We start from the raw sequence: 26,111 nt of genomic DNA, 5'->3' as shown, positions 1-26,111 counted from the left end.
TAAAAAAACATAGGTTTGTTTCTACTATACTATTGTTTGTTCGGGTCTTTTGTCTTACGGAACATAATACTTTTAGAAAAAACTGTAGTTTGTTTCTACCAAACTACAATTTACGTTTCGATCACCTGTTATTTGTCTAAAATATATCCGGTCACATGTTGTTTGTCCAAATGTTCTGTGTTAATAGAAAAATAGAATCATTTGTTCTCTACGATATTACACATCCAATAGAAAAGATCCATCAACACATACACCATTAAACTCATTTGAACCCAAATGACAAGCAAAACCAAATAAACAAACAAAACCATTAAACCAATAAAAATAGCTAGCACATCATAAGTAGAAATGCAAGATCTCAAAATACATCTAAAAATGGAAACAAAACAGATCACAAAATTGTCTTAAAACAAAACAAATGATAGGTCTGCAAAACCGTCTATCTGGTTTTTGGGGAATATATGAAGAAACAAAGCTAAAGAAACGAAGTTTAATGCAAAAAAGAAAAGAAAAGAAGCTAAACAGATCCAAAATATTAAAACATCAATGACCACCGCCTTCGTGGCTTCGTTTGTTTACAAATCTGAAAGAAGAAGATTGAAACTTCAACATATCGAGGAGGAAAACTTCAACAAAATGAAGCTTCAGCATCTTCAAACAGCTTAGTTTGGAAGAAGAATAAAGTGGGAGTCGACATGAACAAAGGTATTTTGGACTTCACCACAGAACTAAAATCACCCACATAGGTGGACGAATTTATCGACGAGCAAATCGTAATTTGATCAATTTTTTATTTTGTTTTACTCAATTGCCATTAGGCTTTATAATTTTGGTGAGCAAAATTGGATGTTGAGGTGGTTTTTTTGTTTTGCCAATTTACTGAATTACTTTGGACCAAACAATCATAAATAGATTAGCCCTAAATCAAATTAGGGCCGAAGGGAATAAGTGACGGCTAAGCTTGACCTAATATAGTACAGACTGGAGAAAAAGACTGCACAACTGTATTTTTCAACTCAATATTTGAAAACAACTTAATTTTGGTGGGTGGCTGATTATTTTGACTTATATAGAAACACATGCAAATTGAGCGACATGTGGAAGGCAATTTTCCACATGGTCCATCATATCGGCGCATTCAAAAGAAGTCTGTTAAAGACTTTTTTTTTCTTTTTCTTGAGAAATTTTATAGGGTCTCTTGTTTTTGTTAAGGGGCCCTCCACAAATATATTGACTTGGTTTAATGTTATTGACCAGGCTTGGTTTTAGGAAGTCAAGAAGTATCTTCGTTGTTGCAAATCACTATGTTCTAAAAATGTCGCGGGTCAAAGGACTCTAATGCATCGATTTATGGACATAATTCAGTCCTAAGGAGAATATGAACATTCCCTAACACATTATTTTTTTGTCATATGAAGAAATAAAATTATGGAGCACGAGAGGTAGCACGAAAGGTACTTCGGTCTGATTCAACCGAATTGATGTGTAAATTTTTGGTGAGAGCATACCGAATTCGTGAAGGAAATTCGACTCAAGGGTACCGAATCCGACTTTTCCGTATTCGTTATAGTACTGGAGTTGAAAATAGTTTAGCTATAATATTATTCTTTAACACCATATAGGAGACGGGGTGGAGGGGTTCGTATGGAATATAATTAACCTCATCTTTGCCGTTCGGTCAAAATATACACTTGGGAATGGTTGTTACAAGGGGGTGCTTTTAACCGAAAAAATGGGGGGGGGGGGGGGGGGGGGGGGGGGGTTAAAGACCACACTCGAGTCGTCTTTTTCCCACTTTCACCTTCGATTGCGAGGGGATTTGAGGCCGGTTTTCAATTCGCTTCTCTCTCTCCGGCGAGGTTTGAACTTCCCCCTTTTCTTAACACCGTCAGTCAATTTTTATGGTTAATATTTTTTTCCATATTTACCCTTCTTATTAGAATGATTTCTAAATTCCAAATTGAACCCTTTTTAAATTTGGGTCAATTTCAAAAAATTATAACAACTTTAGAATAAAAAGGATGCTAAAATAGAATACATATAAAAAAAAATTAAAAACACCTCATCCCACCCCCTCTCTCTCCTCCATCTCACCTCCACATCATGTATCTCGCCACCTCATCATCTTTTCCGAATGAAGGTCGTCGGCCGGCCAAATTTTCCGGCGACCTTCCATTTTTTTTCCATCTTCTCTCTCTGTTCTTTCTCCTATCTCCCTCTCTCTTTCTCTCTAATCTCCCTCTCTATTTCTCTCTAATCTCTCTCTCTCATTTCTCTCTCTCTATCACATTTCTCTCTCTCTCAAAAAAATAACTCTCTCTCCCATCTCTCTATATTCCGGCGAAGGGGGGGAGCCCCTTCGCCGGAATACCCAAACCTTGAAGGTCTCGTTTTAAAGGTAAACCAGACCTTCAAGGGCTGGTTAATACCAGACTCGGTCTGGTTAATACCAGACTCGGTCTGGTTAATACCAGACTCGGTCTGGTTTGAAACTAGACCAGGATTTGGTTTCAAACCAGACAGAGATCTGGTTGAAGCCAGATCTCGGTCTGGTTTACCTTTAAAACCAGACCTTCGAGTCTGGTTATTCCGGCGAAGGGGCTCGTCCCCTTCGCCATAATATAAAGAGATGAGAGAGAGAGAGATAAATTTTTTTTTTGAGAATGAGATAGAGAAATGTGATAAAGAGAGAGAGAAATGAAAGATAGATAGAGAGAGATTAGAGAGAAAGAGAGAGTGAGATAAGAGAAAAAATAGAGAGAGAAGATGAAAAAAAAATGGAAGGTCGCCGGAAAATTTGGGCTGCCGGCGACCTTCATTCGGAGAAGATGATGAGGTGGCGAGATACATGATGTGGAAGTGAGATGGAGGAGAGAGAGGGTGGGATGAGGTGTTTTTAATTTTTTTTTATATGTATTCTATTTTAGCCCCCTTGTTTCTTTTAAAGTTGTATAATTTTTTTGAAATTGACTCAAATTCAAAAGGGGGTCAATTTTGTATTTAGAAATCATTCTAATAAGAAGGGTAAATATGAAAAAAAATGGTATTGACCATAAAAGTTGACTGACGGTGTTAACAAAAGGGGGCCATATTTGAATTTACAGAAAAAGGGGGCCATAAAGGAAGTCGCAGAGTAGGGGGCCAAATAGGAATTAAGTCATAAATAAATCATATTTGACTTCTCATGAGTTGAAGCAGCCGAGCTAGACTTGGAAGTCCCCAATTCACTAATTAGTGAAGTTGTTTTTTTTTTATGAAGAACTAATTAGTGAAGTTGGCTCTCATATTATGACGAATAAACTAGTTAGCTACTTGTATCTGAATTGCAAACTCAGTCCGACTTTCTGCTTGGTACGTTCATTCGAATTTGAGAAGTGGAGAAAAACCATTGTCGGCGGCTGATCATGTCAGTCAATCGCCTTCTCTTCATTTTGGGATCGTAGACACCGCCTTTCCACGATTTCGAATGGAATAATTATTGTAGATATTGGGAAACATTGATGTCTAATATGCATGTAAGTGTATTTCTTTGGCTCAAGTCTTCTATTTCATAGCTTTGTGCCTTGTGCCATCTCGGTACCCTTGAGCATTGCGTTACTTTCTTAAAAATAATAAGGAAGGATTTGTTTTTGGTAAACTTTTCGTTTTCTGTGGAAAGTAAAATGCATGAATTTTGAATTCGATTATGGACGAAAGAGACTAAAATTCCAATAAATCTATGGAATCTAGATTTTTCTTTATCCAAATAGACTATGACAAATAACAAACGACAAACATTTAATTTCATCATCACTAACCTTTTATTTCGAAAGAGAGCTCCAAACATTACAGAACTAGTAATGGTAAACTCACCTTCCTAGAGAGCAAATTTTTTAAGATCATTTGCATAGTAAGACATGTAAAGAAACTCATAAACCATTTTATTTTGGTACCCAAAATATAAAACATAAGTTTGCTACTAAGATGGTAAAATATGGTCTAGCAATTCGGGGTAGAAACTTTACATGCCTTAGCAACTCTCCTAGCATTTGGAGTTTTGACATATTTGGAGAGGTTAGGGTCTCTCATATAGCCGCAAAGGCAAGATGCTTGTTCCTTTAGTTTACTACAACACGCGGTTGAGGGAGGTGCCCTAGATGTGATTGCAGTATAGCACGGGGCGAGTTGTATGGCTTGGCAAGTAGCAGCCATGGTTACCGGAGCTTTGTTTATCATGAGCAAAGAAAGCACCACTAGTAACACCAAACAACCAGAGATAGTTTTCATCTTTGTTATGCAAATGGAAAATTGAATTTGTGAGAAGAAATAACAACAAACCAAGAATAGGAGGATGATTAGGGAAGAAGGCTTTCCCCAAATTTATAGATGGCAAAATGGGATGGAAGAAGAAGCAAAAGCGGAGTGTGTGTCAGTGGGCAATTCCTAATGGGCCTATGAGGTAGTGACAACTTAAAAATTTGTTGCATGCGTGTTCTTTAAAGTCAACTTTTGCTCCAACACACTTTAGAAAATAGTGATCTCAATAATGATTTCATGTGTAGTGGATTTGCCAATACATGATTTAGAAAGAGTGCTCGCAATGATTAGTTCATAGGGCCAGGCTGGGAGGTTTACTTAAAACTCTATAAAAGACCTAGGTCATATTCTTGTAACAACAAATCTCAAGGGAAATTTAGCTAAAACTCCTTAAAAGGATTCATTTTAGTTTACTTGAATACATAATATGTTCGAGAAAACTCCCCAAATATCTTACATCTTTGGCTAAATCATAGTTCATTGTTAGATCAGTTTTAGCTTGCTTTAATACCTATCTGTAGTTCATTTTAGTTTACATGAATACATAGATCTTACGATTCTAATGTGCACATAACATGTTCGAGAAAACTCCCCAAATAACTTACCCCCTTGGCTAAATCATACTTCCACAGAGTTTGACTTTTATTTCAACAGAGTATATACATGGAGAAAGCCAAAGCTTTGATTGACTTTGACAGTGTTGTTGTAATCATAAATATATATATGGTAATTGTTCATGCTAATTGTCATACTAGTATGTATAATAATGATATACTACATACCACAAATCATGTATAAAAATGACCGACAAAAAAAAAATGTAAGCATATGACAGACTACATATCATGTATAAAAATGCCAGACTACATAGTACAGGTCATGTATAAAAATGAGATACTACAGATCATGTATAAAAATGACGACTAAAAATCATGTATAAAAATGTCCGGATAACAGATCATAACATACTACTATAGCACACATATATATTAGTATAAAAGAGGGTCCAGAACATTATAGTTAAAGAAAGCCGGTAATTGGTTGTAGAACTGTTAAATAAGATAATGACTCAAGACTCAAGAATAAACCTGAAACCAAACGATAATAATAGCATATCATAAGAGACTAACAATAAAAGCAGATCAAGAAAAAATTGTCAGACCTAAGATATTCTATGATAAAATCTTAATTTTAGAATAACATTTAGAACATTCATAAAAAAAGTATAGATTATATCTAAAATACTAGATCTAAAGTAAGATATATCATATCTAAAATAATACAAATAGACTTGAGAATTTCTTTTTAAAACATTCATAAATCAGATCTAAGAAATAATATCTAAATATTACACATTCTTAATATAAATCTTTTAAAGTAATAAAATCAAATTTAAGAACATTCATATCTAAGAATATAAATAAAATTTAAAGTAACATAGGAGACTAGAGTAATAAACCTTTCAGATAGTCGTCAAAGAAATTTAATGAAGAAGTCGATAAAGAAAGAGTGAGAGGTGATAAATCGAATTCGACGAAGAAAGTCGTATAATCAAAATCCAGATCCTAAGTTTTCATGGTAAAGCTAGTTCTGAACAAGTAGGACTTGAAGAAGATAACACTCAATTATGAACAAGAACACAAGAAGATAATGTTGGAAGAAATTCCAATATATGTGGGCTCACATATGTATAGACATGTGTATGGCTGTCTCAGTAAATTGTCAAGTCGTAAAGTGGTCTAATATGGATTGACTTGACTAGTAGGTATCAAAGTGTCATGGAATAAACGTGTAGAGACCATTAAGTGATTTCTAATTTGATGAGAGGCCAAATTAGAAATAAAAGTCTATATATAGGGGTTATGCTCCCCATTTGGGCTTCTTCCCTAATCTCTATATTTTGGTTAAGTGTGAAATCCCTTCATCACAAGAGAGGTTCTAAAGGAAGAAGAACTAAGTGGAAGATCAACCCTACCCAACCATCTTCAAGCTATGGATCAAGGTACGCTTCCGTGATTAAGTTTAATCTCTTTGAATCTTGTGGAGAGCATGTCTAGTTTAAATTATACATGTCATATTATATGGTATTTGTATTTGGTTATATGCATGTATAATAAGGTAAAATATTCCAATAGATAACACTCAAATTTGAGCAAATACCAGAAGAACTTTGCTTTTACTGTTTTAGGGTTTCAGATAGAGAACATATAAACAACCCTCAAATTATGTGAGCATTGAGAGTGAGTCGTGAGAAAAAAAAAAGTTAGGGTTCTTAAAAGCTAAGAGAAAGAAAAGAGGAAGATTAGATTTTAGAAGATACTCTAATATAATAGGTGAGACAATGAGAATACTAGATTTTACAAGATTAGCTTCTCTTCACCCGCACCCGCCTGTTTTTCCTAACCATTACGGGTGGGTAGCGTCCGTAAGCGGACAACATGTCCCAGTATAAATAACGGGCCTCGGGTACCTACGATCTTTAATCCCACCCCTAAACCAACGCAAGATTAGAGATATCTAACTTTTTAAGAAACTCTCAAATGCTTCATTTCGTCTTTTACCATAAAACTTTTCTAATCTCTCATTTTCTCCATATATACTTGACCTATAGGTTGGGTAATTTTCTTCTCTCTTAACTTTCTCTGTACCTTTCAACAACAAAAAAAACTTTCTCTATATAATGATGCAACTAACAATTATGTAGATAGTAGTTTATTATTAAATTAAGTAAATTATGTATTGATCAAAACCATGAATATTTTTATGTATATATTGATTAAAAAAACTTTTCTAATCTTGTTTTAGTTATTTATTTTTCTCTACCTTTCTTCATGCAACCCATGAACATATATATGTATGTATGTATACATGTACATGTAAGTACATATAAATAGGTATGCATGTATATAATATCTACTTTATGTATATGTGTATCTACATGAATATATACATCTATATAACAAGGGAGGAGGGTATCTTTTTCCCTCCTACCAACGGCCCAGATTTGTCTTCACAATATATAAATGACGGCTGAGATTTTATCTCTTTAACATTGGGGGTTCAGATCTAATTACATTTCGTCCAATGACTGAGATTATAACAGAGAGCATCTTCTAAAAGATCCAAGTTTTCTTTTCAAAACCCAAACAACCAAACATGTCTCTTCTTCCCGTCAGACTCTCATAAACCCTCACAAACTCTCTTTTCTATTCGACCTCTCCTTCCCGCTCATCTCCTATCTGTTCTGTACTTCTCATTTCATCGACCTCTCACGCAGGTACGCCTCTCTATCTCTCTCTTTCATCTCATCCTAGGTTTTTTTTTGTGTTGAAATGCTATTTAGGGTCTTGATATAGGCCTTTGACTTAGTTATTTAGGGTTTCAATCTGATTTAGTTTGATTCACATTTGTTTGATTTACAGTGTACTATTTCAATCTATTATGTTGTTAAGGTTTGATTCAGTTTTTAAGGTTTGTTATTTAGGTTATTAGGGTTTATGTTACTTAAGTTTCAATCTGTTTCAATGGTGATTTAGGTTTAAATATGTTATTTAGGTTCCAAGTAGAGAAAGATTCACCAACTCTATTATGTCAAGAGATAACATAACCTAAAATGTATATAAGGTGTTTGAAGAAATGTCTAGCTGAATTTTTGCTTTATTTTAGTTTTATCTCTTAGGATAGTGTTAAAGGCATCTCTGAAGAGTATTATTGTTTTGCCCCATGTTCTCAATTTTTTGTGTCTATGATTTTCATGTTAGTTTTTGTGTTTCATTACAAACCGAGTTTATAACTCTACTACTTTGATTGTAGTCTTGATGTCAAACTCTTTCTTTGGTTATCTTTATAATTCTGAATTTTTGCTTTATTTACTTTTTTCTTGGGTCTGTTTATTTCTAATTCAAGTAAATCATTTTTCTTTTCGGCTTTCGCATTGATCGTGCATCAATATCAGCAGACGATTATTCTAGAATTGACACTAAACTATAGTAGAAAGAAGACTATGTATAAAGCTAAGTAGTTTCATTAACTTGGACCTCACGACGAAGTATATACGCGGGTTCAAATATGGACAGGAAAGTCCCTGTGCCCGTTCCGCAGAGGTGTTGCCTCAGAAACACATTTTTCTTTGGGTTATATATATGCTTTCTCTCTCCCTCTCCACTTTAGTTGGGTCTAATTTATTCGATAATACGTTCCCAATATCGAGCAACTCAATCAATTTGCTAATCATTTTTTCCTTCTTTCCTACATTACTTAAACTGTTGATAGTACCCATGTTTGTATTAAAAATTTAGTCTAAGGGTTAGTCTCAGAAACTGTTTCTTTTATTCAACTTTTTTTTTGGTAAACCGAATAACCCTATTTCTCTCAAAGTCAATCAGATCTCTCTCTTCTTCAATCTATTTCTCACTTCTTTTAACTGTGAAGCTAAAAGTTTTTTTCATGTTACACTTTCTAGATTTTTAAAGTTCCTAAAATTTATAACTCTTTTAATCCATCTTTTTGTTTATTTTGTTTGCAGGTGACTTTAGGTTAAACATTTGGTGTTTTCAAGTCTGACCTCACTGTATCTTCATCAAAAATATGTTTAAAGATAACTTCTGTTTTATGGTAAGTTTTCTGCTTCTTTTATATTACTTCAACATTTTTTTTTGTTACTCTACAACTTCTAACCATAGTGGTTCTCCTAGAGGTTAGAAATTTCTTTTAGTTCGGTCGTTCAATCTTAATAATGTCCTACTTTTGGTTTCGTTTATATAGGTTTTGAATTGTTTTTCGGATAAAAATAATGATGAAGAGATAGATTCAGTTATGACTTTTATATTTTGTGATTATTTCTTCTTCATCCAGAAAAGTTATTGATGTAAGTTCGCTATCTTATTCGGTTTACTTTCATTATTTTTTGTTTAAGGTTCTTAAAGTTAAATGAGTGCAAGACGATAAATGATGAGGAATGTTGATGTACTAAAGGCCATTCATGAGGGGAGAGCTACAGACGAGTAATTACTTCTACTTCGGCTTTGCTCACTGATTGTATATCAACATTCCTCATCATTTATCGTCAGTGAGCAAGAAGGAAGTATATACAATCAGTGAGCAAAGCCGAAGTAGAAGTAATTACTCATCTGTAGCTCTCCCCTCATGAATGGCCTTTAGTACATCAACATTCCTCATCATTTATCGTCTTGCACTCCTTTAACTTTAAGAACCTTAAACAAAAAATAATGAAAGTAAACCGAATAAGATAGCGAACTTACATCAATAACTTTTCTGTATGAAGAAGAAATAATCAAAAAATATAAAAGTCATAACTGAATCTATCTCTTCATAATTTTTATCCGAAAAACAATTCAAAACCTATATAAACGAAACCAAAAGTAGGACATTATTAAGATTGAACGACCGAACTAAAAGAAATTTCTAACCTCTAGGAAAACCACTATGGTTAGAAGTTGTAGAGTAACAAAAAAAAATGTTGAAGTAATATAAAAGAAGCAGAGAACTTACCATAAAACAGAAGTTATCATTAAACATTTTTTGGATGAAGCTACAGTGAGGTCAGACTTGAAAACACCAAATGTTTAACCTAAAGTCACCTGCAAACAAAATAAACAAAAAGATGTATTAAAAGAGTTATAAACTTTAGGAACTTTAAAAATCTAGAAAGTGTAACATGAAAAAAACCTTTAGCTTCACAGTTAAAAGAAGGGAGAAATAGATTGAAGAAGAGAGAGATCTGATTGACTTTGAGAGAAATAGGGTTATTCGGTTTACCAAGAAAAATGAATCAAAGAAACAGTTTCTGAGACTAACCCTTAGACTAAATTTTTAATAAAAACATGGGTACTATCAACAGTTTAAGTAATGTAGGAAAGAAAGAAAAAATGATTAGCAAATTGATTGAGTTGCTCGATATTGGGAACGTATTATTGAATAAATTAGACCCAACTAAAGTGGAGAGGGAGAGAGAAAACATATATATAACCCAAAGAAAAATGTGTTTCCGAGGCAACACCTCTGCGGAACGGGCACAGGAACTTTCCTGTCCATATTTGAACCCGCGTATATACTTCGTCGTGAGGTCCAAGTTAATGAAACTACGTAGCTTTATACATAGTCTTCTTTCTACTATAGTTTAGTGTCAATTTTAGAATAATCGTCTGCTGATATTGATGCACGATCAATGCGAAAGCCGAAAAGAAAAATGATTTACTTGAATTAGAAATAAACAGACCCAAGAAAGAAGTAAATAAAGCAAAAATTCAGAATTATAAAGATAACCAAAGAAAGAGTTTGACATCAAGACTACAACCAAAGTAGTAGAGTTATAAACTCGGTTTGTAACGAAACACAAAAACTAACATAAAAATCATAGACACAAAAAATTGAGAACATGGGGCTAAACAATAATACTCTTCAGAGATGCCTTTAACACTATCCTAAGAGATAAAACTAAAATAAAGCAAAAATTCAGCTAGACATTTCTTCAAACACCTTATATACATTTTAGGTTATGCTATCTCTTGCCATAATAGAGTTGGTTAATCTTTCTCTACATGGAACCTAAATAACATATTTAAACCTAAATCACCATTGAAATAGATTGAAACTTAGGATGAGATGAAAGAGAGAGTGAGAGAGGCGTACCTGCGTGAGAGATCGATGAAATGAGAAGTTGAGGGAACAGATAGGAGATGAGCGGGAAGGAGAGTTCGAATAGAGAAGAGAGTTTGTGAGGGTGCGTGAGAGCTGACGGGAAGAAGAGACATGTTTGGCTGTTTGGGTTTTGTAAAGAAAACTTGGATCTTTTAGAAGATGCTATCTGTTATAATCTCAACCATTGGACGAAATGTAATTAGATCTGAACCCCCAATATTAAAGAGATAAAATCTCAGCCGTCTTTTATATATTGTGAGGACAAATCTGGGCCGTTGGGAGGAGGGAAAAAGATACCCTCCTCCCTTATTATATAGATTTCCCCCTAATTTGTAAATCTTTATCCATTTTTTTTTCATCTCTCCTCTTTATTAACTAGGTTTCTGCCGCGTCTTCCGGACAAAGAAGAATCCACTAGTAATGAAAAAACAAAGAACAATTAGTAACAAAGATAATGTCCGGAAAGAAAATAAAGAAGATAAGGGAGATTAAATAGAAAAGGGATATTAACCAACTCATAAATAAGTTGTAAAAAACGTGTGTAGGGAGAGAAATACGTGAGTAGTAGTTATTGTAGGAATATCCTAACTGATTCTGGTCGATTTACACTAATACCCTTCTATTTTGATTTAATTTACACGAATAGAATTTTATACTAGCCGTCGGATGTGATCTTCATCAAAATCCCAATAAAAATGAACGGTCAGACTTATATCTCACATAACCCGACTGAGCTGTTTTAATATATAGGGTTATCTTTCCCGATCTTAATTTTGGATTGCGTGAGACTGCAAAGTTAGAACCTAACTTTTAAGTAAAAGCCTACCCAAAAGAGAAATTGTATTTAGAAAATGTTAGGCCAATTAGGGAGCAATGTCATTATTTGATTTTAGATTTTGCAATGATTTAATTAATATAACTTCTTACAGGTAAATTCGTTTAAACTTATTTCTTTACATGTAACATATTTCTTTTATTTCGCTTACTTTTATGTACCAAAGGCTCCCCTAAAAATTTGACACGAGGTCTCTAAATTGTCAGCCACAACCCTGATTGCAGTCGACCACGACTCAGTGGTGTGTGTATCTCGAGGCTATGCATATATCCAAATGTGCATCCATCACGATGTCCATTCCAATACCATCCAACATTATATCGGGATATGTAATTCACATACATTATGCGAATCTCGTATCTTTTTGTGACCCTCGATGGTGTAGAAATTGACACCGTGTTGCATACACATCTGAATATTTGCACACCCTCAAGATACACGAACAATGAGCCTACGATGATATGCTGATAAACAATATTTTTTAGTTCTTAAAGCATTAGCCAAAATGGATATACCGCACCCATATGGCGCATGGAAACCTAGTTGAAGAAAGAAGATAAAATGTACTCATTTTTAAATATCTGAAATTGAACAAATAATATCAATGGATTATGAAAAAATTAAAACAAAATTTTCAAACAAAATGGATATACAAGCTTTAAAAAAATATAATCTCGGTTGTAGATTTTGCAAAGTAGATTTGCAAATTGAAAAAACTGAAATTTCTTCTTCAAATTTGAAAAATTTCTTCTTCGTCAGCAGATAAAACCTCATTAGGATTTCAGATCTGGTTGTGCATCATCATCAACAAGAAAATCGAATCCATCATCATCAACAGATTCATCATCAATAAAATTAAGGTTTCGATTTTTCTAGGGTTTGTCACCATCAACATCAGATTCATGCTCTATCTAGTTTCTCTCTCTACTTTCACTTCCTTCAACCTTCAAAACAGGCTAGAAGGAGATAATCAATTGTTTCAGGTGGCGTTAAGAAAAAATCATCTCCTTGTATAAAGTCGTTTGCAATTCCAAATAGAAAGAAGGTATTTGATTATGACAATATGTCTTGATATCCACTCCAAACATGGAAGTATAGTTTCTTGATAAAACAATCATGTTAGTTTTTATATACAACTTTAACAGTATCGAAATAGGTTTCGAAGAAACCCTTGAAAACTATCACTTGGATGACCCTAAAATAAACTAGCACTTGGAAGACCCTAAACTAGCACGTTAATAGTGTCCAGATTATCATGTCTGATGTGTTTGAGTGGAGATTGGGATGAGAGAAAGAACAATACTTCCGTAGTGCTAAAGGCTTAATTACAAATTGTAAAGTACAGTATGTTGTTGTATCTACCCAATCTTGTGATTCAACTAATCTACCCATCACATAAGTTTTGTTGTTCAAACCTAGTTCACGGAAATGGTTGTCCAATAAAGCAACTTTTTCAGAGAAGCTACGATGTGGGTAAGTTTGAGCTCCAGAAAAAATGAAGAAGAAGATGGAGAAGAAGAAGAAGAAAACGAAGAAGAAGAATAAGAAGTACTTAGAGAACGATAAGAACTCGAATCTGGAAAAAGAAGAAGAAGAAGAAGAAGATGGAGATGAAGAACTCATATGTGAAAAAAGAAAATGACTTTTAGTAGGAATAGAAAACCCTAAGTTATATTACATATAAAGAGAGAGGTAATTTTGGGATAAATAACATACAAAATGACCTAGTTAATAATTATCCATAATATCTTAAACCTGAAATACAATTACACATAATATTATGAAAACTTTTAGTTAATTGAAAAAGTCATTGACTTTTTTGGCTACTATGTATAATATTTTGACTCATTCAACCATTTTCCCTTTATTCTAAATCTGCTACAAATAATGAGAGTATAAGTGAGATGACACTACATAACAAAAATTGAACGAAACATTTAAAGCGAAAAGAATAGCAAAACACTGAAAAAAAATTACCATTTTCATTTTGGAAATTTTAGCCCTAAGACTACCTCCTTGTAGTCGGTCAAAGCAACCTATAAAAGGTAATCCACCGTCTCGAAGAAGGTACGAACAAAAAAGATTCACTCCATATGCAATTTTTTTTAGTTAGGAGCTTTCATTTTGAAGTTCTTATTGGAATTGAAAAGATTAGGAGCTCCCAAAATTGGATGTAACTATAAGCACCCAACCAAACTATTATAAGCGGGTGACCATTTTCTTGACTCAGGTGAATGGTCATTGACCCGAACTCTCAATACGCACCTGGTCAACTAATCTGGGTAAATTTCACCTCCATCTTATATCTTCTTATTCCAAAAGAAAATTCTCTTTACTTCACTTCTGGTTCACACATGTTTTTTTTCGTGTTAGCGTGTTCAAAAAGCTTTTTGTGTCGTTCTTCAGCAACACCTATGTGAATGAAAAAGATAGAAGTTTCAAATTCGTGTAAGTTTATAATCTGATTGTAGTGTCATTGAAAGTAGCATCAGTCTTAGCATTTCTAAACTTGTAATGTTCTGCATCTCAAACTTTTACTATTATTGAAGTTATTTAACACTACCTAAATTTATGAGTTGATACTCAAATTCTACTTTCTTTTTATTAAATCCTAGTTATGTTAATTCTTGTATATCGCCATTTACGCATAATCAAGCGCGAGAGGAGAAGTAACTATAAAAGAGAAGCAAGAGGTCGAGTAAAACTTGTGAAGTTAAGGGTGCTTAAGGAGGGATTCAGACTAAAAGGTACAGTAGTCCGTGGTGGCTATTAAGATTTAAATTGTTTCTGCAATATCAGTTTTGAAAGAAGAGTTTGAAATAATTTTTCTTTCTAGTTACAAACCAATTAATCATTCGCTATTCAAACAAGATTAAAACAAATACTTATAAAATTTTGCCAACTGCATAGACAATTCCTTAAGAAACAGTAGAGAGTGGAAGAGAGCAATAGAGAGAAAAAAATGTCGTTTGAAGAGTGATTAAAAAATGGGTGTAATTTTATTGAGAGATAAGTGTGAGAACTATCACTTAGATAGTTTTGTTGATTGAGATAAAAGAGAGAGAAACCGAGAACAGTAGAGTGAGATGAGTTGAGAATGTCGTCCCATCAATGACGTCCAACTTGCCAACAATTTGTTTGAACGCGTCTGCACCAAGTGGCTCTGTAAAAATGTCGGCTAGTGTGTTTCGACTATGGAGTGAATCGAGGGGAAATAAGGTTGCACTTTATCTTCTCATGAACCAAATGACAGTCAATTTCAATGTGTTTGGTTCGTTCATGAAAGACGGGGTTGTCCGCAACGTGTAACGCGGCATAATTATCACAATGAACAGGTATAGTAGAGTGATCGATGCCAAGATCACGGAAAAGATGTTTGAGCCATTGAAGCTCACAAGTAAGAGTAGCCAAAGCTCGATATTCAACCTCAGATGATGATCGGGTGATAGTATATTGCTTTTTAGACTTCAAAGAAAGGGGGCTGGAACCAAGAAATATTATATAACCAGTTGTGTATCGTCTTGTGGTGGGACAACCCGCCTAACCATAGTCACAAAAACTGAAAATCCGTAACGGACTCGAAGCAGATAAGATTCCCTTACCGATGGAACCTTTTAAGTGGCGAAGAACGCGATGCGCCACATCAAGATAAGCAGAGAGTGTGGGGAATAAAACGTCTGATGAGACGTTGATAGATGGAGGGATCAGGAAGAGGTTGACCATTAAAATCGCCGAGTTTGATCTTTTGATCCATAGGTAAAGGTGAAACCCGAGAAGCAGTAAGACCAGAATCTTTGTGTATGCCAACAATGTGTTTTAATTGACAAAGGAAGATACCATTAGAAGACCGAGAGACTTCAATTCCCAAAAAAAATTGGAGATGACCAAGATCCTTGAGAGAGAAAACTGAATGAAGGAAAGATATCAAATCAGAGATGGCAGAATTGTTGTTTCCGATAATGATGATGTCATCAACATAAACCAGGAAATGTAGCGAGGAAGAGAAGGTGGAATAAGTGAAAAGGGAATAATCTGAAAGGGACTGAACAAATCCTCGTTTCAGAAGAACATTGGAAAACTTCGAAAACCACTGTTATTTATTTAGCTTACAAACGTGAGACCCCCCCTTAGTGGAAAATCCAGGGGTAATTTCATGAAAACTTTTTCATCACGGTCACCTTGGAGAAAGGCATTGTTAACGTTTAATTGGTGAATGTACCAACCTTTTATCGCGGCGATCGATAAAAGATTCTGAACGGTAACAAGTTTGGCAATGGAGCGAAGGTATCGTGGTAATCAAGTCCTTCTATTCGAGTGTATCCTTTCGCGACGAGACCGACTTTATACCGTTCGATGGATCCATCAGATCGAAATTTAATCTTATAGACCCATTTACAACCAATGGGATGTTTGTCGTGTGGCAAATCGGTGATAGTCCAAGTATTATTTGATTCAAGGGCCTTGATTTCATTGGCCAAGTCATCGCGCCAATGAGGCGAAGATATGGCTTGGGTGAAGGAAGTTGGTTCAGAGACCGAGAGAATGGATGTCAAATTTTTTGGTGAGAAGTGAATCGACGGAGAGATAGTGAGTCAATGAGTAGGAGACGTCGGATTTATGATTGGAGAACGACAAAGAGATATTATGAAAATCATAGTCAACAAGACGAGTCGGGGGGACGACACTAGCGTACGGGACGATCGAGATTGGTGGTGGCCAGTATAGTTGTTTGATGTGAAGAGGGAGTGCCTACATATGGCATTGGGAGTGGAAAGAGGGGGGACGACCCAACAGAAGGTGGATCAGAGCCCACTGGTAGGGGAAAATGGTCTGGAGGCACCCTGTTGGAGACATAGAGAGATCAGGAGCGGAAGAGGGAGGGCCCAATAGAGAGGAGGGTGCCGAAAGCGCTTGTCAGCAGAAGGGGTGTCAACCACTACTTGCTGCTGATGTTCCAGGGAGGGAATCAGAAATTCAAATGATTCATTGTTTTGAATTGACAGAAATGGTAAAGAAGTAGACATTAGTGAAAGTTGACGTGCCATCGGAGAACGATCTTCATGGAAAGTGACGTGACGAGAACTGAATATTTTATGTGTATTGAGGTCGAAAACACGATATCCTTTTTGACCATTAGGATAGCCACCAAAAATGTCGGGAGAGGCACGAGGATCCATTTTATTTCGAACTTGCGTGTTGTGGGCATAACAAAAGGCACCCAAAAACACGAAGGTGATCGAGAGTGAGAAGGGAACCAAGGAGAACTTCGTAAGGGGAAAGACCGTTGAGAACGGGTGTAAAAATCTTATTGATTAAACAACAAGACACATTTGCCTCAAAAAGTCAAAGGTAAGTGGGCCTGAAAACGAAAGGGCCAGGCCACATCGAGAATGTGACGATGTTTGCATTCTACCACCCATGTTGAGGGGTATACGCACAACTCCGTTGATGAATGATGCTTTTGTCATTGGAGAATTGTTGAGGATTATGAGAAAGGAATTTCGATCCATTTGGATCTAAATGTTCGTAATTGTGGGAAAAATGTAGCGCCCTTTACCGTTTGCAAAGTGGAAATAGTAGAATTAAATTAAGTGATAGTATAGTTTACAAATTTAGAAATAAATTTACACGTTTTGGACTTGGAATGCATTAAAAAAATCCAAGTGCAACGGGAAAAATCATCGAAAATGGTGATGAAATAAGGACAACCCGAATGGGAATTCACAGAGAACGGTCCTCATAAGTCGGCATGAACTAATTCAAATGGGCAAGAAGTTGTAGAAAAACTATGTGAAAAAAAAAAGACGAGTTGTTTGGAAATGGGACATACATCGCAAGGAATTTTATCCACTAAACTGCTTTTCATACATGAAAACTTAGATAAAATAAACTTGAAACGAACTAAAGAAGGATGGCCTAGACGCCAGTGCCATACATCAAAAGAATTAGATATACTAGAAACAAAAGAAGACAAAATTCTAGGTTCTGTGCGAAGGAAGTAAAGCCCATCGTGGGAATCACTAAGTCCGATCGTCCTTGTTGTCACTTTGTCTTGAAAAATATAAGAAGACGAATTATATGTAACGTCACAATTGAGCGATTTAGTAATCTCAGAGACCGAGATAAGATTAAACTTGAACGAAGGGATATGTAAAACATTGTTTAGATAAACTTAGTAAAAGGAACGAAACCAATATGAAATACACGAGACCGTGAACCATCAAGTAAACGAACAAAATAATTTGGAGGAGCAATCGTTAAAATGGAGAAGAAAGAGAGAGGAGCGCAAAAATTTTTAGCGGCTACAGAATCCATATTGCCTTGAAGTGTCTTCTGTTGTCCAAATAATTGGACCAGGTGATGATATTGATCTCGAGTCATAGATGTGGCTAAAGGCACTCCTGGATGGGTAGGGTCAGGAACAGGTCCAGCAACAACATTTCCATCGAGTTGGGCTTGGCGGGTACGTGGAGGAAATCCATGCAACTTATAGCAAGTAGCTTGAAGGTGGCCATGTTGCCTACAATAGTCACAGTACCCGTAAACATTTTGGGCGAGAATGGTCAGCCCTATCAGACCGTTCAGGACGGTCAAACTGTTGAGCCGAAGAGGGACCATGTGAACCAACGACCAAGGTAGCGTCTTCAGGACTTGTAGTGGTGTCATGCATGAGATTTTGTTGAACCTCTTCCTGTTTAACAAGACTATGAATCTTAAGAATGGAAGGAAAATGATCCATAAGAAGTATTTGACTCCGAATAGCGGTAAAACGATCATAAAGTCCTTGGAGGAATTCCATGGCTCGATCTTGATTAAACCAATTAAGTAATGATTTAGCTTGTACGCGTAAGCAAGGTTCCACGACCAATAATGAATCAAGTTCATCTTGTAGAGTTTTGAGATGTGTAAAATAGGTGGAGACGTAAGAACCTACTTGTTTCAACGATGAAATCGCACGTTTGAGTTGAAAAATTATCGGTGCATTAGTTTCATGAAACTGATCATATAGATTTCGCTAAATGTCAGTCACGGTTTCATCATAAAGAATAGATTGGCGAAAATCTGGGTTTAACAAGCCAGCTAGAGACTAAAATCATTGCAACATTCCTATGCGTGCAACTCAGTAGGAGAAGTTTGTTTCAGGATAAAACCATCAACGAAACCAAGCTTGTCTTTAACTCAGTGAGTCATTTTCATCCCCTGAGACCAGAAGGCATAGTTATCGCCACATAGAAGTAAGGTAATCAAGACAATAGTCGGAGAGTCCGAATGGTGAACATAAACATAGGAGAAAAAGAGTTGTTTGCACCATTTTCAGAAGAGATATCAATAGTAGAGGTCATGGATTAAAAAAATAAATAATGATAAGTTGCTCTTATACCATGTGAGAACTATCACTTAGATAATTCGGTTGATTAAGAATAAAGAGAGAGAGAAACCAAGAACAGTAGAGAGAAAGATGAGTTGTGGATATGTTAACTTTCTATTATATTAATCAAATTAGTAATATACATGTATTTATACTAATAACTATGACAATTAGGGTAAATCAACTAATGAAGATATACAACTATACAAGTAATGATAGTAATTTAAATACAATATGTGGAGTTATCCTATCTTCGCCGGTTGTGTGTATCAGGTGGACTGGGTGTCAATATGGATCGGGTGGCCAATCCATTTCCATATCTCTAATAATAAATGAGAGGTACCCTTTAGTGAGGGATGCGGTTAGAGAAAGAAAGTAGAGTCAGTGACTGTTATTTTTTTTTTAAAAGAGACATTAGATTTTAACAAATGACGCCTGCTTTCCAGGTGCTTAAAAAATGGTCGGGTGCTTATAGAGTCCTTCATTTGGGAACCCCAGTCGAGTTTGCTCTCACGAAAATCAACGACTACCAAACCAAGAAAAACTTTGTTGGGCATCCCTCTTAAGCTCATGAGGTCATGGGATCGAGTCTGGTGGAAACAGTTTATCACCAAGATTTATCCCATGTAATTTAGGCACTAAATAAAGTAGATGTTGTCGGACTTTAGGCCTCTTTAATTTTGGTTTAACTTAGGCGGTTATCGTGCTTATCACATCTTAATGATGCATCAATGCCTTGTAACGACTACTAGTCGATTTCTCAAAAAAAAAAAAAAAAAAAAAAACTTTGTTGGACAGTTACGTTATTTTGGTGCCGTTTTTCCGGCAGTTGGGTTTTCACCTCTGTCTTCTGTTTTCTATCCTAATCAAAATTTGACCACGCATCTTTTCTCTATTAACATTTTGAAGATAAAAAACGATACAAGACGAAACGACAATCAAATACTAGATAGATAGTCAGTAGTTTGATTACTTCATCCTGAAAAGAGAAATCAGAAAATACATTCCCTCTTTTCTGGAGCAGAATTTTTTACTAAGGTGATTACGGATCTCCATTCATGATTTCTTTGTAAACCCTAATTTTCCCTTATTTCTTTGCTCTAGGTTTTGTTACCCAACGTTTTCCTTCACTCGTTCTTGATCTAATATTTATTTCTATAGATGGAAACCCTAATACTTACCACCTGTTGTTGAAGTTCTAGGGTTTCTTTTTCGGTTTTTTTTTTCTATATCTCAGATCTAGTCTAACGCAACTCTTGTTTTATAGCAATAGTAAAGAAATTGCTAGAACGTTTCTCATTGATATCTGGGTTTTCTTCGTCCAAGATCTGCAACTTAAACTTAGGGTAGATAGGTTATGTTTTGTTGAACTTGGTATATATTCTTGTTGTTTTAAGATCTACAGGAAGCAAGCAATTTAGAACCCTAATTTTTGTTGCTTCAATTAGTATTTGCACTTGTATAGTGGATTTCTTCACTAAACTTACCAGTTCATTGCTTTAATTGATCTACAGGAAGGATCAAGACTTGAAAAATCTTGATGGAGGGAATTGGAGCGGACGAGGGACCAGCTGTTATGGCGCCCATGGCAAAATGGAGAAGTGATTTTTCTAGGGTTTTTCAGCACTATTTGGATAAATCTACCCCTCTTCCAGTTCAAAGATGGCTAGGAACTTTAGCTGTTGCATCGATTTATATTTTGCGTGTCTACTATGTTCAAGGGTTTTACATCATTTCTTATGGGCTTGGGATTTATATCTTGAATCTTTTAATTGGGTTTCTATCACCAAAGGTTGACCCGGAGATGGAAGTTATGGATGGGGCTTCTTTGCCAACAAAAGGTTCAGATGAATTCAAGCCTTTCATCCGCCGACTCCCTGAGTTCAAGTTCTGGTAAATTTTCTTCCTCTTTACTTAGTTTCCATATTAGCTAAGCTATTTATCAAGCACAAATTGATTTCACTCTTATGCAAATTTGCATTTGTAATAGCAACCCAATTAATACTTAATAGCGTGTCTTGAAGAGTAATTAATAGCCGAGCACCATTCAAGGCAAGAAACAGCTCATATATAACATGTTTTTGATAGTTTTTTATCTCTTCGGGTTGGTTGGCTACCTACGCATCCTGCAGAATGTTTTTTTGTTACCTCTGATCTGGATTTGGATAATAATTATAAATATCGGAATCTGTATTCTTATGCCGTTTGATAATGCACGGAATTTGCACGATTTGGTTCCACTATTATGCAAAATTGCATCTTGGAAAGCAGTTAATAGCTTTCCTGAATAGTAATTAATAGCCGTATCTTACTTGTTGATCATTGAGTTTTAGTATGGAAAGTGGCTGACTGCTGATGTAGCACCATTCAGGTAAAAAAAATATAGTCTTTGAGGTAAATATATGATCTCTCTGCGATCAGCAGTCCTAGAGGCTAGATCCCTGCAAACATTTTCTCCCTCGGGTCTGGATTTGGATAATGATTCCGAATACGTGAATCTGTGATTTTATCTCTTCGTTTTATTTGAAGTTTTGATGGAGTGATTGTCTGGATGTAAGATTTAATGAATGCACGGAAATAAGTTCATAAGGGATTTGGACGGATTTCCATCAATTAAGTACGGAGTACTTATTTCCATATGGAACAACATTATGAATGGCAGAATAGGATCAGTATAGCAGAACGCTACTATTTAGGACTGCAGTTTTGGGATTCATAGGTATAATCTCAGAGAATATCACTGTGTTATTGATCTCTGCATAATCGTATTTGAAATTCAGAGCTTAGTATTTTTCTTATCATCTTAAATCTTAACCAGATTGGGTTTTAATAGCTTTCAAAGTGGAGATCTGTTGAACAATATACCTTTATTTGAGTGTAACATAAGTACCACCCTCTTCCGAACGGGTCTTAGGTTGTGTTTGCTTCAAATAAAAAATGAAATGTGTACAAACTAGGCACCTTTTTTTTTCCGATTGATTGCTTTGGGTATGTTAGGAAACTACTCTCTTGGAGCTGGATGCTGAATCATATAATAAAAGAAATATCATTTCTATAGTTAATATTTACATATATGTTGTTTAGTATGGTAGAGATTAATCAGAGAAGCTAAAAGGGAAGTTGAGGTCCAAAACTAGATTCACTTCTACTTCTTGCAGTAGTTATGACTTGGGATGGATGAAACACGTGCTAATGAGAGTGGTGGCCGTGGCGCCAATTTTCACACTTGTTTGATAGTTCGATTTTATTGTTATAGGCTTAAAGCTTTCGAAAGCATCTTATATTTGTACTAATGATATGTGTTCATTTTGATGCCAACATTTCTCTTACCAGTTTATTCTACTATGTTTCTCTCTCTCTCTCTCTGCTGATGAACTTTTTGTGTTTATGTTGATGGGATTCTGATTCTTTACATAACCTTGCTCTATCTTCTGGTTTTAGGTATTCGATCACCAAGGCTTTCTGTGTAGCATTTGTTATGACTTTTTTCTCGGTGTTTGATGTCCCTGTCTTCTGGCCTATATTGCTCCTTTACTGGATTGTTCTTTTTGTCCTCACGATGAAGCGTCAAATTCTACACATGATCAAATATAAATACATTCCATTCAGTATTGGAAAACAGGTAATCCTTGAATAATTTCCTATTCTTTACCTTCCACCACCACCAAGATACTTTTCCATTAGGTGACGGAATTGTGGAAGTCGTTTTTGTAGGTGAGAATTTCTTCTACTAATTCTTTCCATTTTACATTCTAACAGAGGTACGACAAGAAGAAGCCTTCAGCTGGTAGCAGTGGTGGCCTACCGAGGGAGTAGGATTGATTTTTAGTTTTCTTGGGTTCCTGCTCCTGAACGAGTAAAGGAAGATGAGCCTGAGCAAAATAGTCAAGATCTAGTTAGCCTTCATTTTTTTTTTTCTGAAAAAACATATACTTTATGGTCATTAATTGAATTATGCGATTTCAAGTCTAGTACTATTAGAAATGCATGAAGTTAACTTGAGTCAGACACGCTTCTTTTGAGGTCTGGAGGGGGAAACTTCTGGGTGTATACCAACTATGATGAAGATATATTTTGTTTCAAATTCTTAGAAATTTACTCTGAACGAAAATTCTTTTTTGCCCCGTCTGTGTTTTATGGTTTGGCTTCCTTCTGTGTTTAAGAGAGTACTTGGAGTGGCTCTGCAGTTTGGAAAATTTTGTATGTCCAGATGGTGACAGACCTATGACAAGAGTGGATTGTACATTGTTGGTCGTGGGCCAAACCATAGTCCGCACCACCGTTCTTCCTTTTCATGCTGGCAAGGGGCAAACCGCCATCATTGCCGACCCTTAAATTTTTTTCCAGGTCTCCAACCACCACTATTTCTCTTCTCTCTAAATCTCCCTACCGAATCTCTCTAAAATTCTAACTCTTTTTCTCTCTCTTTCTCTAAAATTTAACTCTTTTTCGGACGAGAGGGTTTAAAGAACCTCTATGGCGAGTTCCACCTGAAACCCTAAAATCCTTAATCGAGGGTTCTGGTCGAGCATTGTAGTTTATGTGAAGCATTCACTCTCCGTCTCATAGAGAGGCGGAAAATGATGCTTGTGGTAGGAGGTGATGGTGGTGGTGTGTGGAGTGGAGTGGAGGAAGAAGTGGTGGACGTGGTCTATTTTTTTAAAGTCTATTGCCTTATGAAGCAGATGAGGCCATGAGGGTGCCTCAGTCAACAGGCACCCTCCCCACAGTGGGCTAAGAGAGGACAAGGGGATCAAAGATTCTCCTGATTTTATTTCATATTGTTCTTTTATTGTAATTCTCTTTGCAATCTTTATGTCCACGCTAATTTTGTCATTATAAACACTCCTTTACGGAGGTCCATATGGTAGCTACTTTTTTTTTTTTTTTGATGAAAGGAAATGACATTAAACAACACACACAAACAAGGTCTCAGGCGTACATCAAAAATAAAAGAAGGTACAACATTCCAAACTTTCCTGTGCCCATGTCTTCTACCCCATTTTGCAAGAGCGTCTGCTTGAGCATTGCATTCTCTAGGAACAAAGGTTAATATAATGCTGGCGAATTTGTCTTTGAGGTCCGTCACTTGTTGCATAATCTTTTTGGATTGTCACTGAAGTCCGACACTTTGACCATTGATGAAAAGTATTAGTGCTTGATCATCACTCTCTATATGAACGTGGGATATGTTCAACTGTATGGCCTATCTTATACTGGAGAGGATGGCCATGCCTTCGCATTCTTTCGCGTTCTGGCCTCGAACTGTGTCAGCTGCTGCTACAATGAAGTTTGATTCTGCATCCCCCAATGATACATCCTATTCCGGCTGGTTCAGAGAAAGTGGAAAAAGAGGCGTCGACGTTTAGCTTAAGGAATGGTGTCGATGGAGGTCTCCATGTTTGTTGCTTAGTTTTTTCCCTGCATTTGTTAGTTATAATAGATTCAATCTTAAGAGGCGTAGTAGAGGTATTATTAATCCTGTCTATCATTTGTCTCGGACTTTGTTTGTTTGTGGTAAAACAGTTTTCACATCTCGCTTTCCATATAAACCAAAGAATTTTGGCGTACAGATTAGTAAGTTTCTCATCTAAATTTTTCCATTTTTGTATCCATTGATTTGTCGTAGTTATTTGATCTGTTCTAACCTGAAAATGGAACCATATCGCTTTCGCAAAAGTACAATGTAGCATCACGTGGTCCAATGTTTCGTTTTCATTACAGTTTATACAAGAGTATGAGTTTCCAATGAATTTACCGATTTTTGCCTTCATTGGTAAACTGTTAGTACAACATTTCTATAGAAATAGTTTTATACAAGGGATATTATTCATATTCCAGATGGAAAACAAATCGTTTTGATCCTGCATAAAGTTAGCACTTCCTGTTCTCAAAAAATTGTACATCGATTTTATGGAAAAATTACTGATTTAGTTAGCGTCCATGTCGGTTTATCCTCCTGGTTACTCTGAAGGTTTATACACAGGATTGAGCTGCAGATGTCACTGTTAAAGCAATTATATAAAGCATTTATATTCCATGTATTGTTAGTTATGAGTTGAGTTGCCCATTTAAGGTTTGACCCACTTTGGTTAGTAATGGGAGGGGAGTGATTAGGAATCCAGAAGTCCTGCCAGATATTGATCTTCTCTCCTTTGTTGATATCCCAGAAGATCAGACCCTCCATCTGATTGAACTGTTTGGTGATGGATTTCCAAGGTCAGGAGTGATTAGCTTTAGGTTGAGAGGGTTTATGAGACCTGGGGAAGTACTTTCCTTTAAGCACTTGAACCCAGACAGCTTGGGGATTGTTGATAAGGCGCCCATTGATCTTGTTGAGGAAAGCCTGGTTGTCAAGAAGGGGAAGACGAAAGCCAAGTCCTCCAAGTTTACGCGGCTTGCAGATGGCCGACCAGTTGATAGTTTGGAACGTTTTGGATTTTCCCCACCAGAAAGTCCTTTGGAGGGACTCAATGCTGGTGCATATGCCTTTCGGGATGGCAAAGCACTGCATTTGGTATCGGGGAAAGGCCGCTGCGATAGTAGAAATAACTACCCGAGCGACCAGCTTGAGAAAGGAGATGAGACTGCCATTTGGCGATCTTGTTTTTAATTTGGGTAAGAAGAGGTTGGAAAGCTAACTTTTTGTTCCTGTCAATGAAAAGATTAGTGCCAAGGTATTTATCGCCCACGGAAGAGTGGTGGACTTTGAGCTCCCGGATGATCATACGTTTAAATTTCAGGTGCGAGTTTTTAGAGAAGAAGATATTGGATTTAGAATAGTTGATCATCTGCCCCGAAGCTTCGCTGAATTCTTTCAGAATAAGCTTAAGATTATAGATGTTGTCAAGAGAATTCTGCCTGAAGATAATACAGTCATCTGCAAAAAGAAGGTGGTTGATGGTGAGCTCCGAATCAGGAATAGGGAAGCCTATGAAGGAGGAATTGCTA

General features: G+C 36.0%; 2 protein-coding genes across 4 annotated transcripts; one reads left to right on the top strand and one right to left on the bottom strand.

The window, feature by feature from the left end:
* Positions 1–3,705: 3,705 nt before the first annotated feature.
* On the bottom strand, positions 3,706–4,350 carry LOC147537593 (non-specific lipid-transfer protein 2-like). Its single transcript, XM_086643541.1, has one exon. It carries the CDS (start codon positions 4,264–4,266, stop codon positions 3,979–3,981), a length of 288 nt encoding a protein of 95 aa, XP_086499667.1. The 5' UTR covers positions 4,267–4,350; the 3' UTR covers positions 3,706–3,978.
* A 15,641-nt stretch (positions 4,351–19,991) lies between these two features.
* On the top strand, positions 19,992–23,271 carry LOC147537592 (protein RER1B-like). Of its 3 annotated transcripts, none has more exons than XM_086641360.1 (4): positions 19,992–20,198; positions 20,675–21,053; positions 22,602–22,782; positions 22,920–23,271. In XM_086641360.1, exons 2-4 carry the CDS (start codon positions 20,701–20,703, stop codon positions 22,974–22,976), a joined length of 591 nt encoding a protein of 196 aa, XP_086497486.1. In that variant the 5' UTR covers positions 19,992–20,198; positions 20,675–20,700; the 3' UTR covers positions 22,977–23,271. The 3 variants fall into 3 exon arrangements, with proteins under 3 accessions (XP_086497486.1, XP_086497487.1, XP_086497488.1); XM_086641361.1 differs by lacking the exon at positions 19,992–20,198 and adding an exon at positions 20,230–20,506; XM_086641362.1 differs by lacking the exon at positions 19,992–20,198 and adding an exon at positions 20,290–20,534.
* Positions 23,272–26,111: the final 2,840 nt, after the last annotated feature.

The sequence above is a fragment of the Eschscholzia californica genome, unplaced genomic scaffold (assembly GCF_041429995.1).
Source record: "Eschscholzia californica isolate CP2 unplaced genomic scaffold, dmEscCali1.0.p SCAF_5, whole genome shotgun sequence".
In the NCBI taxonomy this organism is placed as follows: Eukaryota; Viridiplantae; Streptophyta; class Magnoliopsida; order Ranunculales; family Papaveraceae; genus Eschscholzia; species Eschscholzia californica.
This window is presented reverse-complemented; position numbering and strand designations above follow the sequence as displayed.

Coding starts and splice junctions, on each gene's coding strand:
- LOC147537593 (XM_086643541.1), bottom strand. CDS start 4,266: ATGAAAACTATCTCTGGTTGTTTGGTGTTACTAGTGGTGCTTTCTTTG.
- LOC147537592 (XM_086641360.1), top strand. CDS start 20,701: ATGGAGGGAATTGGAGCGGACGAGGGACCAGCTGTTATGGCGCCCATG. Junction 21,054..22,601: donor CTCCCTGAGTTCAAGTTCTG/GTAAATTTTCTT, acceptor TTCTGGTTTTAG/GTATTCGATCACCAAGGCTT. Junction 22,783..22,919: donor CATTCAGTATTGGAAAACAG/GTAATCCTTGAA, acceptor ACATTCTAACAG/AGGTACGACAAGAAGAAGCC.